Source organism: Dipodomys spectabilis, unplaced genomic scaffold (genome assembly GCF_019054845.1).
Source record: "Dipodomys spectabilis isolate Male_0828 unplaced genomic scaffold, ASM1905484v1 ptg000021l, whole genome shotgun sequence".
In the NCBI taxonomy this organism is placed as follows: Eukaryota; Metazoa; Chordata; class Mammalia; order Rodentia; family Heteromyidae; genus Dipodomys; species Dipodomys spectabilis.
Window position 1 is genome coordinate 4,641,647 of NW_024870698.1, and position 18,600 is coordinate 4,660,246.

At 35.7% G+C, this 18,600-nt stretch overlaps 1 protein-coding gene across 2 annotated transcripts in view; it reads left to right on the forward strand.

The window, feature by feature from the left end:
- Positions 1 to 18,600, forward strand: part of Slit2 (slit guidance ligand 2) — a 305,954-nt gene that overhangs the window by 177,408 nt on the left and 109,946 nt on the right. For both annotated transcript variants that reach the window (XM_042674753.1, XM_042674754.1), the window contains exon 5: positions 9,115 to 9,186. In XM_042674753.1, coding sequence (XP_042530687.1) covers positions 9,115 to 9,186 — 72 coding nt within the window. The remainder of the gene's footprint in view (positions 1 to 9,114; positions 9,187 to 18,600) is intronic.

Genomic DNA, 18,600 nt, shown 5'->3' on the forward strand with positions numbered 1-18,600 from the left:
CAACTTAAACTGTGAAATGTTATAACGTGCATTATTAAAAGAGTTTCTGTAAAGTATGATGGGTTAAGATATTTATTGACAACTGGCACAGGAACAAAGTGTCTGAGTGGCATTCTAATTGTAAAGTCAATTTTCTCTCATTGAAATGGCATCCTTTGACAGGGTCAAGGTAGAATATGTTCAGTGTTCTCATTGCAAAACTTTATGATCTTCTAATCTGCAGCATTCTAATTGCATGCACAGACAAAAAATAAGCAATACAAAGTGGATGGATACAAAGGTTGTGTTCCATGTGTATATTGGGAAAAATGAATTTGTACTTTCTTCTCATAAATAGTAAGCATCTTTTGCCAACTCAACCAATCCAGCCAGTGTCATTTTAGGTTTAGATATATAATAGAACCAAAGCAATTAAAGGAATGTCTCAGAATCCTCACATGTTGCTATACATTACATAAAAGAACAAAATTAGAAATCTTGAGAAAGGAGAGATGTTCAGCTCCCACTCCTTTAGATTTCTCTCATTGGTTTCACGCCCTCCGTCTTTTATGATTTCTTCCTCTTATTCACACTTCTTTTACCTACCTCTCTCATACACATAACTTTTTCTCTCCTCTTCCCATCTCACTGTTCATCTCTGCCTTGGAGATCATTCTCTGTCATTCCTTTGAGTTCCCTATTGGAATGCTCTGTGTTATGGAAATTTCCTTTCTGGCCATCAACGTGGAAGCAGACTAACTGCTTCCGCTCCTTCCTTGCATCTGGCTTCTGTGCTGCCACAGTAAGCAGTGGGGGTAATGGGGTTCCCACATGTGTACCCCAGGATCTCCAATCCATGCGGGCCTACCCATGAACCACTCATCAAGTTTTGAACTGGAAGTTGCCTTTCAGATTCTCTATCTGCTGCTCTTTCATATATACTTCTAACGCCATGATATCAGAAACTGTGACTTTGAATCCCTTCAAAATATTTGCTAGCTGCATAATCAAGGATGATTTATTCTCTTAATGGAAGCATTACCTTAGATTTGCCTTTCAAAACTTATAAAATGGCTTTTTACATTCAGAACATTATGACATGCCCGGATATGGGTTATGAACTTTCTATGCTGTTTTGTAATTCAAAACGGAATATGATGAATTTAAATTTTCTGAATTTAAAATGTATCTTAATATAACTGAGAGCTTACTGAGGTTGGTTTTAAGTATTTATTGATAAGGACAGCAGAATAATTCACAAATAGTATATTTAAACAAGAAAAGTCTCTTCTGTTTTATCTGAAAATATACTCTCCGGGTATGATTTGGTGTGCTATTTTTTTAATCTAAATCTTCCAATCTCTTGTTTGTTTCGGTGTATTTCCACATTAAAATGATAATATATAGTACCTACCAAATGATATTATTATGTGACTATCTCATCTAATTTTCCCAGCAGCTTTATGACATGTGTTTCAAATGTTAGCCTAATACAAAGATTGGGAAATTGAAGCTTAGCAAAATTTAAAAAAACTATCTCAAGGTCAAAGCTAATAGAACTAATGAAGGGCACATCCAGGGTAATACTGTAAGTGCAAGTCCTCAAGTTCACCCCCAAATGAAGAGTTAACAATATGCAGAATTGCACAGAGCTTTCATTGGCACGCTTAGCAATATCGAAAATTTCTTCTTTCCTCAAGCTTGATGCCTGCAGCAATCAACATTTTGCAGGTGCAGGGAGCTTTAGAGAAGTCAATCTGCTTGTCCCTGTTACAAAGCCATTTAGAGGGAGATGTGGATCCAGATGCCCTGGTTTGAATGTCTCTTATATCCATGTTCTACCCTTTCTGTTCTCTCTTCACGTGGAGATGTGGCCATTTCACCAGGTGTAGTCAACATTAGAATTTATGTTGAAATGTTACTCCCTTTAGAAATAGCTACTTTGTAGAGAAAGTACAGATGAATAATAAAGCATTTACTTATATCCCTAAACCCCTCTCTATCAATTCCCAACTAATGTATGTATATACTGGCCTTTCTCTTAACGTTTTGCAAACATCTGCCTCTCATGTTAAATTCACATTTGTTCATTTAAATCTCTCACTCCACTCAGTTATTTGAATACCCAAAACACAAAGAAACATTTTCCATGCAATTGATTAGAAATCAGAACAAAAAACTATTTCCTTATGTAAATAATATGCCTTTTAGACACAAGGAATTTACACTATGATGATATTGACATGTAGGAATCATTATTTCTTATCTAGATTTATATGTCTTTACTTTTTAAAGTAAAAATCTGTGCCACTACTCATTTATCATTACTCAGTAGTTTCCAAAGTAGTTCATGGAAGTACAGATTTATGGTATTCTCGGTCAGTCTCTAAGAGAGGTTAAACTGTGGAGGAAAATAAAATTACCAGTAATTAAATTTACAGCCAGGAATGCCATCTAAAGCAAATTTATTGCTTCGTACTAAAAGATAGTTTAGACACTTTCACATAAAGTAAATCCATTTTTACATGATATAGGTATTATACATTGCTGTTTCAATTTATATAATTAAAATGATATCATTGCACTCTAAGGTTAATGGGATACTCAACTAGAAACCATACGTCGTGGGTAATAAAATCGCAGCACTGCAGCCTTGACTCTTTGTTCAATGCTGATGTGGTGTTTCAGCTTCCACATGGGCAGATGACATTCTACCTTCTCGAACCCTTACAGACCCCAATCAGAAAGAAACAATGCTTCAGAAAGTCACCTGAATTTTTTAGAAATAGAAAGGTTAAAGAAATATATAAGAAATGTGTGACATAAACACATTTGCACATTAGCCCCACATATGCCTCCTCCCTCCTTCCCGTCCTCCCTTTCTCTTTTTCCTTTTCCCTTTCCCTGCCTCTTTCCTTTCTTTTCCTCTCTCCCTCCCACCCTCCCTCCCTCCCTCCTTCCTTCCTTTCTTCTTCCTTCCTTCCCTCCTTTCCTCCTCCTCCTCCTCCTCCTCCTCCTCCTCCTCCTCCTCTTCCTCCTCCTCCTCCTCCTCCTCCTCCTCCTCCTCCTCCTCCTCCTCCTCCTCCTCCTCCTCCTCTTTCTCTTCTTCCTTCTTCTTCTTTGAAGGGAATAATAATGTCTCAAGTGAGTACTTGACAATATCGCCAGGATTCACAATATGAAATTGTTTTATATTGATGGCCATTTGGGCATTTCTAAATACCAAATAAGCTTTCTTAGTTCGTAATAATTTAAGTTTTCTTGCCTATATTACATGTAGTAAGATTCAATAAGATATATACCTAAGTCATCTCTGTATGTATGTATTTAAATATTGAGTTTGTTCTCACATATGCACTCACACATATATATGTTATACAAAAATACAAAGATTTTTAATATTTCTTGGGCTCTATGTCAACAAGAATATAGGGAAAATACATCTATTTTCTTTTGTTTTGTGGTTCTAGGGATTGAATTGAATCATGGCCCTCACAGATGGTTGGCAAGTGTTCTAACCTCTTTAGTTAAGCTACGTCTCTGACCATTTTGTTTGTATTTTGTTTTTGAAATAAAGTCTCTTTTATTAACTTTTCCAAGGTCCTTGTTTCTTCTGCTTCTGCCTGCAGAATAACTGGGATTGTACAAGTGGGTTCCCATGCCTTCCTTATTCTCTTAGTTGTATCCCTAGCCCAAAACAAAACAAGAGCTCTGCATGTCATCTAGACATATTCTGTTAGCAACACTTGACACGTCTTAAATGCACTGCACAGCTGTCATGGAGATAAAATTAAAAGGAGAGAATATAGTTCAATGTGCAGCGATTAATTGGACCAGTCAACCTCTCTACTACAGATTCTGCCTAATATTTCAAGAGTGAAGTTCAAACATCTGTTTCCCAAAAAACTCTCTCTAGATGATTGTTATGGGTGATCCTTAGGCTGTACTTTGAAATTACAGTTGCAGAATGATTGAATGACAATGGCATAGTGCTGCATTTCTACAGAAGCTGCTTTTAGTAGTAAGAGGCAATATGCTCATTGTTAGCATTTTGTGGTTTGCAGAATAGTGAGTGAAACTCATCCCAGCTGCAGAGCATCTAGAGTCATGTTCACAGGTAAATTATGTAATCTCCCTAAACCTCAAGTCCTCATCTCCAAAATGAGACTGAAAGAGTCCATCTTGATGTGACTGTAGAAACAAGTCGAGCAAGGTGTGCTATCTTCCCCGTAGTGATTGCTCAGTAAATGTTAGCTTTGAGTATTATCTTCTTTAATTTCTAGGTATACTATTATTTATACTTAAATGTCAGTGGAATAGTACAAATGTTGTCCTTATGCTGTAAGAAAATTTTCTTCAATACTTTTTATTCAGATCTGGTAGCACTGGTATTCAAGTGTCCTAGAGATTAGAAGAAAAATGTGTCTGCTTTTACTATGTTCCAGAAAATGTTAGATGCTCAGTATTAGAAGGAGCTTCAGGGTCCTAGCAATAAAAAAAAAAAAATCAATAATGGATCATCCCCAACCATATCTTAACAAGAGCTCATTCACACATCTGACAAAGAATGATCAAAGTACCTCATTGATAAAAGGATACGTAAAGACCTGGAGAAGAAAAGACCTATGTAGAAGAAACAGCATGTGTAACAAGAGGCATCAGTTCCGATGGGGCTATACAGCACACTGTAAAGGAAACAGAACTGCTTGGAGTGGTGGCTCATGACTTTATTCACAGCAGTTCAAGGCAGAGGTTGAGGGATCGTGGTTAAGAGACTGACTTAGGCACAGTTATTGTGAGATGTTATCTGAAACACAAACTAAATTTAAAAAGGGGTGGGTGTAGCCTACGTGGTAGAATGGTGGTCTAGAAAGTGCAAGGCGCCCTAAGTTCAATGTGCAAAACCACACACAGAAAAAAGAACTCTAGTAATTACATGAGGTTCTTTACTGCCAATCATCCTGATTTTTTTTTTTTTGAGCTCCTGGGATTGGCCATGAGGATTCCTGTCAGGTGTAGGGCTTCCTGGGGTCTGTGTCTTTCCAGCAGTGCAAATATCAACAATGCAAGCTCTTCGCTCTTTGGGAGTGCTTTACTTTTAGGTCATTCATCTCTTTGCTGAAGTAATTAGCTTCCAGTGGGAACGATTGGCTGGCCAGTCTCACTACTTTGCCTTCTCAGATAATGAATAAAGTTAGCCTTTCAAGTTCAAGGGGTTCGATGCTGTCTTTTTTAAAAATAATCTGAAGAAAATTCTATGTGATGACTGAGCATTTGTGATAAACCCTTAGCCAGTTTAGTCGAATCATTTTAGTCTCATTAATGCACATATCATTTCCCCGCTTCTCACTTCGTTATTTCCTTACTTAGAAAACTCAAGTGGTTCCAAGCTCGCGCGTCCCAAGATGACAGTCACCTTAACTTGCCTTGAAGACCTTATATTTGGAACTGGGCGCAACTCCCGATTCTATTGCTTAATGTTCTCCAAAAAAATTTACCTTGAGCTCCAGAGACCACTGTCTGTCAAACACCTTCCAACACCACTGCTCTGGTCATTAACCCTGCCTGCTCTGAAATTCAATTTCCAGATTAATCTTCCTAAAAATCAACTCCAATCAGACCATTTCTTTCCTCTGAAACAAGTTTTTACACTCTATTGCCTAGTGATGTAATTCCAGACTCCTCTCTTGGCAGCTCCTGTAGCTAACGCAGTAGCTCGGACTCATTTTGCTCATTCTATACAGTTCACAGAACAATCTCCTTCTATTAGCAATGCTGTCAGTGCCTTCAGTGATCTTCAAGGAGTAGTACAGGCACAACACATGGGGCCAACAACCAATCACTAGTGTGTAAACAATCACCGATGGTGTTTACTGTTTCCCAGATCTTTTTATTTATTTGGTTTTTTTTTTTTTTGGTCGCAATACTAAGGCTTGACTTCAGGACCTTGCCATTCTCTCTTGGCTGTTTTACTCAAGGCCAGCACTCTAGCCCTTGAGCCATAGCTCCATTTCCAGCAGATAAGCATCATAGACTTTTCTGCCCCAGCTGACTTGCAAGTGTGATCTTTAGATCTCAGCATTCTATTACCTAGAATGATAAGCATGAGCCGGTAGCACTAGCTGTGCCAGGCATGTTTTAAACGCTTTCCCAGTATAAATGAACCAAATTCGCCGAACAGTCTTACAAGGCGTTATTATTGTACTATTTCATAGTTGAAAATACCAAGGCACAGAGTCGAAGACACATGGTTAATAGATAGCAGTGCTGGAATATACTCTCAGGGAGTCTGGGTCTCCTAAGTCTAAGCCTCTAAATGCTCTGGAATTCTGCTTTTCTTTGAAATAGTACTACTCACCACCTATTCCCCTCTTCCTCAGCACTGGAGGCTGAGGAATTGCGTGCATAAACACTTTTCAACAAGGTCCAAATCAGATCCGCTTTTATTTGGAACATTGCCTCAGTCAGCCACCCTCCAAACACTTGAGGAGTACATCCCTCCATCATACAGAAAGATTTTCACACTCATAACCATTACACTCCAAAATGGCTCTCCTACCTGCCCAGTGTTGCGGGTAGTCCCTCTCTTCTCACTTATTTTAGTTCTTTGTGTAGCACTTTCAAAGCTTTGTTTTCTTTCCTGTGAAATCAAGATAACCTACTTATTTTACAAGAGGTTTATAAGGATGAAAGCAAGCACACTTTAATTGGGCTAAAATATTTTTAAAACATCATCTATGGCAAAGGATAGGTACAGAAAATATGTCAGGTTGTTCTTCCCCAGGTAAACACTTTACTGAAGGGACTGGAATCCTGGCCTCCGTGTGGATCGTCTAGGCACTAAATCTGAGAGCTCATAGCACTTGTCTGGGGCGCTGTCCGCTCAGGCCATGAAGCCACACACAAAGTATTATCCCTAGGGGAATTAGGGCTATGAGCCTGACAAATGTCCGTGCATTTGTGAAGAAACAAGATTGGTCAATACTAGCCGGAGAAAGCTTTTCTGTACCCTAGGAGTCTTCCAAAGGTAATCAGAAAGATGAAAATAAATTCAGGCCTAGTGACCTGACCTGCCTTTGAAGGTTTGTCAGTGATGTTTCGGGGAGCCAGCTAAAGTCATCTCCCTGATCTTCTTCTCACTCACTGGCCCCAGTTGAGAACCTAACTCCATAACTGAGGTTGCAGGTGGGGACTGAAGTGGTCCCAGCTGGGGGGGTGGGGGGAGTGGAGGCAGCAGAGGCTGGGAACAGCCAAGATTTGAAGTGCACATCACTGCCATTTTTACTCATCTAAAAGCTCTGAAGCATTCTTTGTCTGAAAAGACATGGAAGGGAAAGATTCAAAAACATGAGGCTGGCAAGGAAACACAGCAACAATGTGACTTATGGTTGACAAGGTACACGGTAGAACATATTTGCTTGAGTGCAATCATTTCTTCCTCCTAATTTCTTACCGTTTCTGATTTCTCTCTCTCCAAACTCTGCTCCTTAGTCTCCTGAATATTGTTTCTGCCATCAAGCTTTTTAGTATGTGTGTGTGTGTGTGTGTGTGTGTGTGTGTATGTGTGTATATATATATTGTTAAATATTCTTAACTAAATGTAATTTTAAAAAGGAAGGAAGTCAGTCCAAATCAATGACAAGCTGGAGAAATAAGCAATCTTTAAGGAAATGAAGTTTTATTACTCATAGGGATGTTTTGGAACTATTGAAAGCAGTATAAAGCTACATGGCTCAGGAAATGGATGCCTGTCTTAACTCCAACATAAGCACAAATTGTAAATTTACAACTTGATAGAGGACATTTCCAGGTCCTTGCAAAAGACCTTCTGTCTAAATAATTCACATTTCTTTACAAGTTGCTTAGCGAACTTATTTTTATTGGAACATTGAGGATATTGGGGCATAAAAGCAAATCTTAGTTATACAGAATTTGGTGCTAATGAGGTCAGGACCACACACTAAATCTCCACAGCTGTCAGTTTTCTCTTGTGTTCCTGTGGCTACAAGTGTGCGAATTGCAATCACTATGCCTTGGTAGCTTCATGAGAAGGATGTCGTAGATACATCTCGCCAGGTCCTTTTCACATGCCGGAAAATCACTTCATTTTCATCTGCTACATACTCGTGGTCAGTAACTTCATCTATTTTGTGAAAAGTCAGTTCTCTTAATAAGGGTAGTTTAGTACTACCATTGCAAATTTGGCAATTTATTTGTTATTTCCACTTTCTGCTATATGATAACATTTTAAAAAAGAGTTTACTAGAAGGGAAATTTCTATTTTTATTTAACATGTATGTGTTGAATCCTACTTGATAAAGCTAATAATACTGTGTGAGCTAATAGAATTATCTCTCTTTGGAATCTGAAGGGAAAATAACGATCCATTCTGTAATGAGTGATTTTTGCAAACTTCTCATCTCAACTCAAAGAATGCTTTTCTCTTTGATTAAAATGCATTTTTTAATTAAATTAAAATGTGAAAATAGACAGTTTTGCATTTATGGTTATAATAGAATTATTTAAAGAAAGTTTTAAATCAGCCTACTATTAATATTTCATATTGGAACTTGGTTTTATTGTTGGACTGGCGCAGCCATATTCCATTTTCAAGATTACTTAAAGTGCTGTGGAAACTTAATGACACTTCCAAGGTTTTATCACATTTTACCCAGCCTTCTCTAAGAAGCTAATTGATGCCAGTGATTTTGGAGAAATATCAAGAACAAAAGCAACAGTTATGGGCAATTTATTGTTTATTTTAAAGTAATATTTCATTTTGCAGAATTGGGGCAACTCTGAAAGAGTACAATAATCAATTATAAACTCAAAGAAAAGGTAATATAAGTATACTTTAGGAAAGCAATTTACAATAGACAAAATAAAATTAAGGTTCACTACTTTTATTCTGGTAAGAATGTAAAATATTTTCATTTGATATACCTATATTCTATAGCTACATAGGTTTTTTTCAAGCTTTCAGATTTCTACTAATTGCTGTGAACACAATTACGATAGTTTCTTTCTCTGTTGCTGCATTGCTGATATCTACCACTTGACACTTCGGTTAGAATCATTTTAAAGTAAAATCTTCTGACGTAAATTCTCATTTTTTTGCTTTTTGTTTTTTTTTAGTGATCTCAGTGAGAATCAAATTCAGGCCATTCCAAGGAAGGCTTTCCGAGGGGCAGTTGACATTAAAAATTTGTAAGTATACATACTTTTTCTTCCATTTTTGATAGTTTTAAATTATATCTTTTAAAAGTTAATTTTATATTTTTTCAAAAATACCAAGAGAAATGTGGTAAATATTTGTGTTTGACTTGCTTCTAAGACATTGTAATAGTATTATATATATATATATATATATATATATATATATATGTTTGACATTTGAAAAGAATCTTATTTTAGAAGAATCTGGAAACCATTTTTTTTTACCAAATTTATTCTTTTTTTTAAATTTTTTTATTGTGAAAATACTGTACAGAGGGGTTACAATTACATGGGCAAGATAAGATAATGAGTACATTTCTTATCAAGCATTGTAGCCTCCTCCTTTGTTTCTCCTTACTATCCCCTTCCATCCTCCCCTCGCCCCCCTCCCCAATCTTCCCCGCTCCCCCCCCCCGCCCGCACCAAAGTTATAAAGTTCATTTTTCAACATAATGACTTGTACATCTCATTGTTGCAATGGGTCCACCTGTATCCCTATTTAAACGATTTGTTTTTCCCCTTCCCCTCCACAAATTATACCGACATCAAATACAGTGAAAGCAAGGGTTACACCATGGGGGAGGGACATACAAAGCAACAAAGAAATCATCTTATAAATGTGTTAGAAACAATCGCATGAAAGAAAAAAAAACATTTGAATACATATAAAGCTGTGATTAATCTTTAGAAATCAATGGCACCATTTTTGAAAAGCTGTTTTTGATACATTTCTCTTCCCCTATGCTGGTTGGTTTCAGTTACTCCCTTTTCTGATTCTGTTGGTTCTTATTGGAAGTGCAGAATATGAATAATTGTTCTAGAAAGTCTAGATAATGTTTTTTTGTTATAGATACCTAAAACAAATCATTTCAGGTTTTGAGTTTTCTTTTAAGAGCTTTTAGGTCAACATTTTTAATAAATACCTAGATCCTGTTCCAGTAGGGTTTTTTTCCATATCTTTTTCCCTCCCATTTCCTGGAAGAAGATGTGTTTATCTTCTGATTAAAAAGAAAATAGAGTACATTGTTTATTGTTCATTGATAAATATTTATCTGTTTTCTTGTGTTAGAAGTATCTTTTGAATGCCTATAGCTCTTCAGCTACCCATAGAATTTGGGTTCTCAATGACAGTCCTCACATTGTCAAAACCTGTCTTTACAGATGTTAATATCGCACAGTAATCTTTAAAGATTGCTGTCTTCAGTGAACTCTGAACATTAGGACATAATTTTTTTCCCTTAGCTTTTGCAATAATAGTGGATATAAAGAAAGAAAAGCTCCTGTCTGCTGAAGTGATCACAACCCAATCATTCTTAGCTAGTAATAAAAACACAGCCAGTACTTCTTGAAGAATTAACTTATATTCAAGACTTCTCCATCGTGGAATCCAGTGCTCTTTCTTCTAGTAGTGAAAGTGAGACAGCTGCTTTCCCTGCCAATGAAGACTTGTGTTTATAAAGCCACAGATGTCAGCCTTTACATCTTCTCTTCCGTATAAACGGGCTTTGTACTAAGCATCTATTTTCGAAATATACAGATTAAAACAGAAAACTGCAGGCTTATAAGTATAAATGTGTAAGTGGCTAGACCATGGGGCCATTAAAATTTTGACCCTAGGATTTTATGAGCACTCAAGTTAAAAGGATTTTTTTCTTCAATAGCTAGGACGTGAAAAACTCTGAAGATAGAATCAGGCTAGCCAAATCTGTCACTTTATATTTTATCTAACTACAGTGGCATAAAATTGTTCCATCACACCTACCCACATTGCTTTTATGTTTTTATAAGAACTATAACAATGACTATAGGTAAGTACTCCTTAGAAATTTCATTTGCAATTATCTCTAAGTTTTTAAAACAAGTAATATTCAACTTTTTTTAGGTCAGCTGTTCAGATATTCCCAAGTGTATAAAAAGCACTTCCTCCATATTGAAGGATTTATTTGAGGGGAAAGATCAGTTGTGAGGGATTTGTCCCTATTTATTCTTCATTTAAAATTTAAAACAAGTTTAGAGATTAAAGTGAGATGAGAGCCAATTGCTCTAAGAAGTGTATTTTTAAATGGTTTATTTCCTCTGAGGCACAGAGTCTCCCAATTTAAAGAATGTTATGATGTACACCAGGAGATGAGTTTGACGTTGCATTCTCCAAATGCTTTTGTTACATTTTGTGTTTAGATATAAGCAGTCAACTTCATTAAGCCTCGTTATTCAATTTTATAAAATGAATATAACAGTTGTTTCAATTTGTTGTGATTGTTCAGGAAATGAAAGACCTTTCAAAATAGTAAAATATTGTGACAATATAGTATTTCATTCTGTAATATTTAACTAGTCAATGCCTGGAAATTATTCCTAAAAATGTGTACAAAAAGAGGATTCATTAGACTCTAATGAATAAATAATAATATTTGTTCTATTATGAATCAATTTGACCTAGAACTACAACACAGGAAAAACACACTAGATATTGCAATATATGCATATATAAGACCATTAATTTTAGACAAGACATTAAATAGTATAGGGATTGAAGGGGGAGAAAAGTTCAGAGTATTGCTTGTTGTTATCATGGAATGCTTGGGGAAAGAAAATGAAAATAAATATAGGAAAGAACCTAAGAAGGTTGGTTGTTATGTACATGTAGATAAGAATGAGTTGAGAAAGTTAAGATTTATTAAGGAGGTTATCTGAGGCCACATTTCAGGATTTTGGATGGGTAGAAAGATTCAACACAAACTATAGAGGAGTGTGTGTAACAAATTGAAAATATATGTGTATATATATATATATATATATATATATATATATATATATATTAAACAAAGCACTATGAATCCTAAGAAGCATTTGGAGGAAATTTTATAGAGTATAATTTATATAATACTTCGGAGACTTGCATTTCCATGGACAAATGGGGTTAGGAATCTGTATGGATGCTGAATAAAGAAAGTGAGCAAAATATACCATTTATTGCTCCTATTCTCATTGTGTCCATCCAACTGTATGAGAGGCAACATAGCAATACCACACCATAACAGCTTTAACTAAGTAGGCTAAAGAACTAGACTACTATGGCATTTTGCATTTAAAATTGATGTTATATGATTAAAAATAGTGAGAAGATGAGATTGATTGGAATATATTGTAAAAGATATTGAAATATAACAATGAAACCTTCCTTTGTATTCTAAATTAATAAAAATGCTATATCATTAAAAATAGTTCTTATCCCATGAGGCTTGCCATACCTTTCAGCCTTATAAAACAAAACTATACATATATATATAGAGAGAGAGAAAATCTGAGAGTAAATTTTAATTCACACATTATTATTATTATTATTATTATTATACACGTGACTGTAAATTGACAAGCAATGACTGGGTAAAACACCATTCGGACAGAAAAATTTCATGAGGTTTCATTTTCCAAAACATGTAAATGCTGGACTGGAGGCATGGCTTACGTGGTTGGGCAACAGTGCTAAGCAAGCCAGCCTACTCAGTGCTAGGCACTGAGTTCCAATTCCAATACCATGCCACCCCAAAATACCACTGATTGTAGTAACACTACTCTGCAGTGGGGAAAAAAAAAAGAGAGGATCTATGCTCTATTTATCAGCCTAGCATGGAAATTAGAAAGTTGGCTAGAACTGCAGTGTGTGCTGATAACTACTATACAGTTATTCAGAGATAAGATGAGAAAATACACCCAGGACATATTTAGTATCACACTGACTTAAAGCCCAGTCCTGTGTGCTCTAGCAGGTTTCTTGGATTTGCCACATTCAGGCCTTCTCAGTAAATTCCAGTTTCCACAAACTTTCCAATGAGAGAACTCACTTTTGTCTTGTAGACTGGCTAAATATGCTCAGGGCAGCATCATTGCCATCTGAAATTGATGCAGTGGAAATCTTGCCGATTAGCAGATTTTATCCCCCTTCCCCCAAGCAAGCCACACTAAAACTATTCTCGACAGATGGGCATTTATCTTGCTCTTAAGTATCTCCAGGGAGAATTTCCCAAAGAGGTTTTTCCTTTGCTTATCTATTTATTTCATAGTTGAGTTCAAACCTTTTTAGATTTTATTTTATTATGCTACTTCTTTTTTATTTCAATCGCAAATTAAACTATTTAGCATTTTAGACAGTGAGGTATGAGAAGAAATAAAATCATATTACGATCCCAACAAAATGATGGTGCCTTCCCTAGTTTCTTCTGTACCATTTACCTCTCTCACTTTAGAGTCAGATACAAAATACGAGCTACCTATACCTTATCATTACCCAATTATGCTTCATCTAAAGGTAGACAAAACCATATAGAAAGCTTGTCGTTAAAACTTTATATATGTAATCAAAAGATATAAAACCCACAGGGTAACGATTTTGCTGCCTTCTAATCAAATGGTGAAAACAAACATTATAATGTTCTCCTTCATATTTTCAAGTATCTGTTAGGTGCTTCCATTTGCTCACTGAGGAGAAGATTCACATTAAATTTTGCTTTATAGCTGAAACTTCTGAGCTTGTTCTCAAAGTGTATGCTTTATTAGTAAGGTAATATTTTAGAGCCTCTTGTTTTTATGAGAAAACATTGTCTGCTGTACTTACTCCTGGATATAAGAAGAAACTAATACCAATACTTGAAACTAATACTTGAAAATTGAATAGGTTGCTAGTTTTTATTCATATTGTAAAACAAACTCTATTTTTAGTTTTCTCTGGTGAGTTCAGTATGAGGACTTTAAATAATTGAATTACAATAAGAATGTATTATTATTGTTATTATTTTAGATGTACCCTCTAAATTAAGCCAAGACTGCTTTTGACTTCTTCTTTTATTATAAAAATGTTGTACAGAGGGGTAACAGTTACATGAGTAGGGTAATCAGTACATTTCATAGCGAGCATTGTTACCTCTTCCTTTATTTTACCCCTACCATCACTTCCCTCTCCACCTCCCCAACTCGTCCCGCCCCCATCCTGACTTTGTAATGTTCGTTTTCAATATAGTGTCCTGCACATCTCGTCATCACAGTGGGTCAGCCTGCATCCCCAATTAAGCTTTCTGCAATATCCCTTCCCCTCCCCCAATTACAAAATTATATATACAAGATGCAGAACACCCATATAAAATCCAGTGAAAATAGGGGTTTTACCATGGGGGAAGAACTTACAATAGAAACAAAAGAATCACATAATGCATTGTAAATACATTAGAAACACCTGCAAGAAAGAAAGAAAATAACCTCTTGTGTCCCTGTTTTGGGGTACATTTTGCTCATCAAAAGACTCCACATAGAGCTCCCTTATGACCCAGCAATGCCACTTTAGAGCATTTATCCAAATGATCACAAACAAGGTCATACTAAAGCTACCAGCACAACCATGTTTATTGCAGCATTATTCACTATAGCTAAGATATGGTACCAACCCAGATGCCCCTCAGTAGATGAATGAATCAAGAAAATGTGATATATGCAATGGAATTCTATGCCTCCATCAGAAAAAAATGGCATTGCCTCTTTTGTTAGGAAATGGAAAGACTTGGAAAAAATTATATTGAGTGAAGTAAGCCAGGCCCAAAGAAACATAGGTCCCATGGTTTCCCTTGTTTTCAGTGACTAGTACATGTCTAGGACAAACAGAAAAAGTCAAAGGCCATGTACATACGACCACATGAGATAATGTTAAGCAAATTGTCTTCTTTTATTTTGTTCTACCTCTTCAAATTGTGTTCTTTGTTTCATTTGCTTATTTATTTACTTATTTGTTTATTTTGGTCATGGTGCTCGAATTCAGGGCTCTGTCCCTGAGCTCTTTTGCTCAAGACTAGCACTCTATCAGTTTGAGCGGTTAATTGGAGGTAAGAGTCTCATGGGGACTTTCATGCCTGGGCTGGCTTTGAACCACAATCCTCAGATCTCAGCCTCTTGAGTATCTAGGATTACAAGTGTGAGCCACCAGCACCCAGCAAATGAACATATTTCTTACCCATGTCCTTACATTATCCCAATTCTGTTCATCCTGCATTTAGTATGGATCTTATTCTCATTTTCTAGAAAAAATGTAATCCTTGGTGAGACATAGGTTAAGGAAATATTGATATCATTTTTTGCACATGCATTAATTTGTAGGCAAAGATTTAAGTCACACAATCATTTGGTGTGGCTCTCTTTAGGTAAGTCACAATATCTTTGGGGAAACAAATATGTATGGAAAGGAAACATCTAATTCATGGTGTTTTGTTTATTACCAACAAGAAGATCTGGGAAACAGAAAAGAGATAATCGATACATTCTTACATAGATACATATATTACTTAGGGATTTTATTTGTTGTAACTCTGCCACCTTTTTTTCCTATGTAAACTATACAACACAAAATACAAGATTTTATGGGCCTTGATAGTAAGGCAATGGCAGAATATTTATTTTAGACAGTGTGTGTTTTCCTTGTCACACTTTTTATCATAAAAATAGAACACCTTGATTATCAAATGGAGATTGTAAACTCTTCCCACACTATATCTCCACTTAGAATGTTTCCCTGAGTCAGGAGGCTGAAAAGATGTTGAAAGGTAAATTGTCTTATCCTTCACTGGGCCTATTTAGAAGGGAATAAGTTGCTGACCAAGCTATGGAGATCATTCATCATCTACATTGGTAGAAAATAAATATCACTTCCATTTCTGCCAGGATTAGTCCCATGGATCTAAAAGATAGCCAGGTTTTGCCTAGGATACTAAGCGTCAGATAGGTATTTAGATATTTAGATAGATAGATAGATAGATAGATAGATAGATAGATAGATAGATAGATAGATAGATAGATAATTTAGCAATTTAGCAGAGGCCAGTCTCAGTACCATGGAACTGTCCGTGGTTCTGTAATTTTCCCATTTATACGCATTTTCGAACCACACTCGATTTTGATAACTCAAATAACTATGATGAGTTTGGCTGCCAGTGACCCCTTGAACTTTGAGCTTTACTTTGTCTTTAGAGTGCCTTAAGTGATTTTCTTCAGTAATGAAGTCTGTCTCATAAATATGTAATTTATGCACTGTATCTTCACAAATGCCTTGAATACAGAAGTAAAACATAGGAAAACTGATTAATTGGAAATCCAGTGTACATTTTGTAAACTAAGCAATGGCCTGACCTTGCTTTGGTTATCACGCTGTACTGTGAGACAGGAAAGGCCTTCAAATTGCTTGCTTCCTCTGTACTGATCAGCTCCCCTCAACTATGACAATAGCCCATTCATTGAATTTTGGACTCCACTTTATATTGTTGTAAGAAAATGTTAACAGAGGTGCTCAATTACTTTCCTATAAAACATTCCTCTCCATATCACCACTAGCCAGTCAATGTCATTCAGTTTAGGCCTAGGGCAAGATTAAGCTATCACAGAAAAATGCTGTCTTAGTTATTCAAGTTATATCAGACTATAAACCCTTCCCAGAGAAAGCAGCAGCTTCTATTGAATGCTATAACCTACACTTTCTGTAGGCCCTCAGAGTAGAACTAACATTCTGACTTCACCTTAGACTTTCAACGTCTCTGCGCAAATTCTTTGCTTGGCATGGAACGGCTCTCTTGGAAATGTTCCCTTTGAGCATCACAGCGCCTTGGCTCCCATCTGCTCATGGATGGAGCTAATTCCTCCACACAGAACGCTTACTTTCCTTTCTATCTGCATTCTACCTACTTTATCCTCCTCATATTTGAGAACATCAGGACAGAGTAATATCTCCTCATCAAAGTATAACAAAATATTTACCATCCCCACTGTGAACCCCATCTTCTCACCTACAAAATCAAGGCCATGCAACTATTTACCTTTCACAGTCACTAAAAGGAGTAACATTCTATGTGCTCAGTAAATGTTAACACTTGTATTAACTCTGGTAGTTGCTGCCACCTTGATCACTTTGCTTACATATATCAGAACATAAATACCAAACTACTTATTTCCCATGGTTTCTGTTAAAAAGAGATTCACTTCAGTCTTTTATTAGAATATGTTTTTTTCTTTTCCTAAAAATTGATACATAAATTTAGCTATACGTATCTGTATTCACCACTGAGATTCCTCATTCCTAACAAAAAGGAATTGTCATTTAAAAGATTGTGAATAGGATTAGTTGCAAATCAAGCCAGTCATTTTAGATTCCCCAGAAGAATCCTTGTCAATGCCCATTTACTACTGAAGAGAATATGTAATTTTTTAAATTTATAAAAGCTAGGATTATTTATCTGATTCAGTTTGTATTGTGTGAATATGTTGTAAATACTCCTTAGAGTACTTGCGGGCATCAAATTGGTATATTTAGGCAATTTTATTGACTTGAATGTTACACAAAGAGGGAAGAAGTACAAGAGATTGTACCTTAACAGTGTTTTTTTTCCTCTTCCCGCGCCACAAATGATTCCTGATGTATCAGGGTTTCGACGATTGTGAAATGTTCTTGCATTTTGTTGATTCTAATTATTTCAATGTTCTAAGTAAGCTACATGTTTGAAATCTTTTGTCCAATCAAAATCACTGCTAAAACAAAATGTAACATAAATTGAAATATATTTGTACCTATTTTGTTGTGGTATTGACAAATCCTGCTTTGTTTAGGCATTACTAAAGGTTTTTTTATGTTTTATATTGTTTCGCAGTTAAGCATATGTCTTGTATTCTAATTCTTACAAAAGGAAAATCAATTAGAAATAAGATCTTACCATGCCGAAAACATTCAATATACTTAATAGAGTATAGAGAGAGACATATCAACTGAAATAATACACAAAAGCAAGTTTTAATAGTATAAGACAAACACAATATGATATCTAAAGTTTAAAGCAAGGAAGTAAGAAATCTCTGAAAACTTTAATGGAATAGAATACAATTCCAATCATCTTTATATATTAACTATGAAAATGTTTTAACCTTTTTATTTAGTATACCTATTTTAAAAATTATGTTTTAGAAGTATTATACATTATCTCATGCCTATAATAAGTCACATCTGTGATCTAAGGGTTAATTTTATGATTAAATAAAATCAGACTGTAATTCAGAAATTTCATGTGCCAGAGATACGGAACGATCTTTTTTAATGTATGAGTTCTATTGGCAAATGGCATTGTCCAAGACTAAATTCACAAACCATACTTAAAACAAGAGCAGTCTAAGGATTTTTAGGATATCTAAGGCCTTCTTCTCCCCTCTAAAAAGAGAATCATATGTTAATTCTAGAGAGACCAGGAGTATTTTCCTTTTCTACTTCCTTATTTTCATGAGATTAAAATTGTGCTTTAAACCAACCACAAATTAGTACCAGGAAGGGTCAGATAAAGAGAGATTTGGAATTTGAACAGATGCAAAGGGTTGGAAGCAGGAAATAAT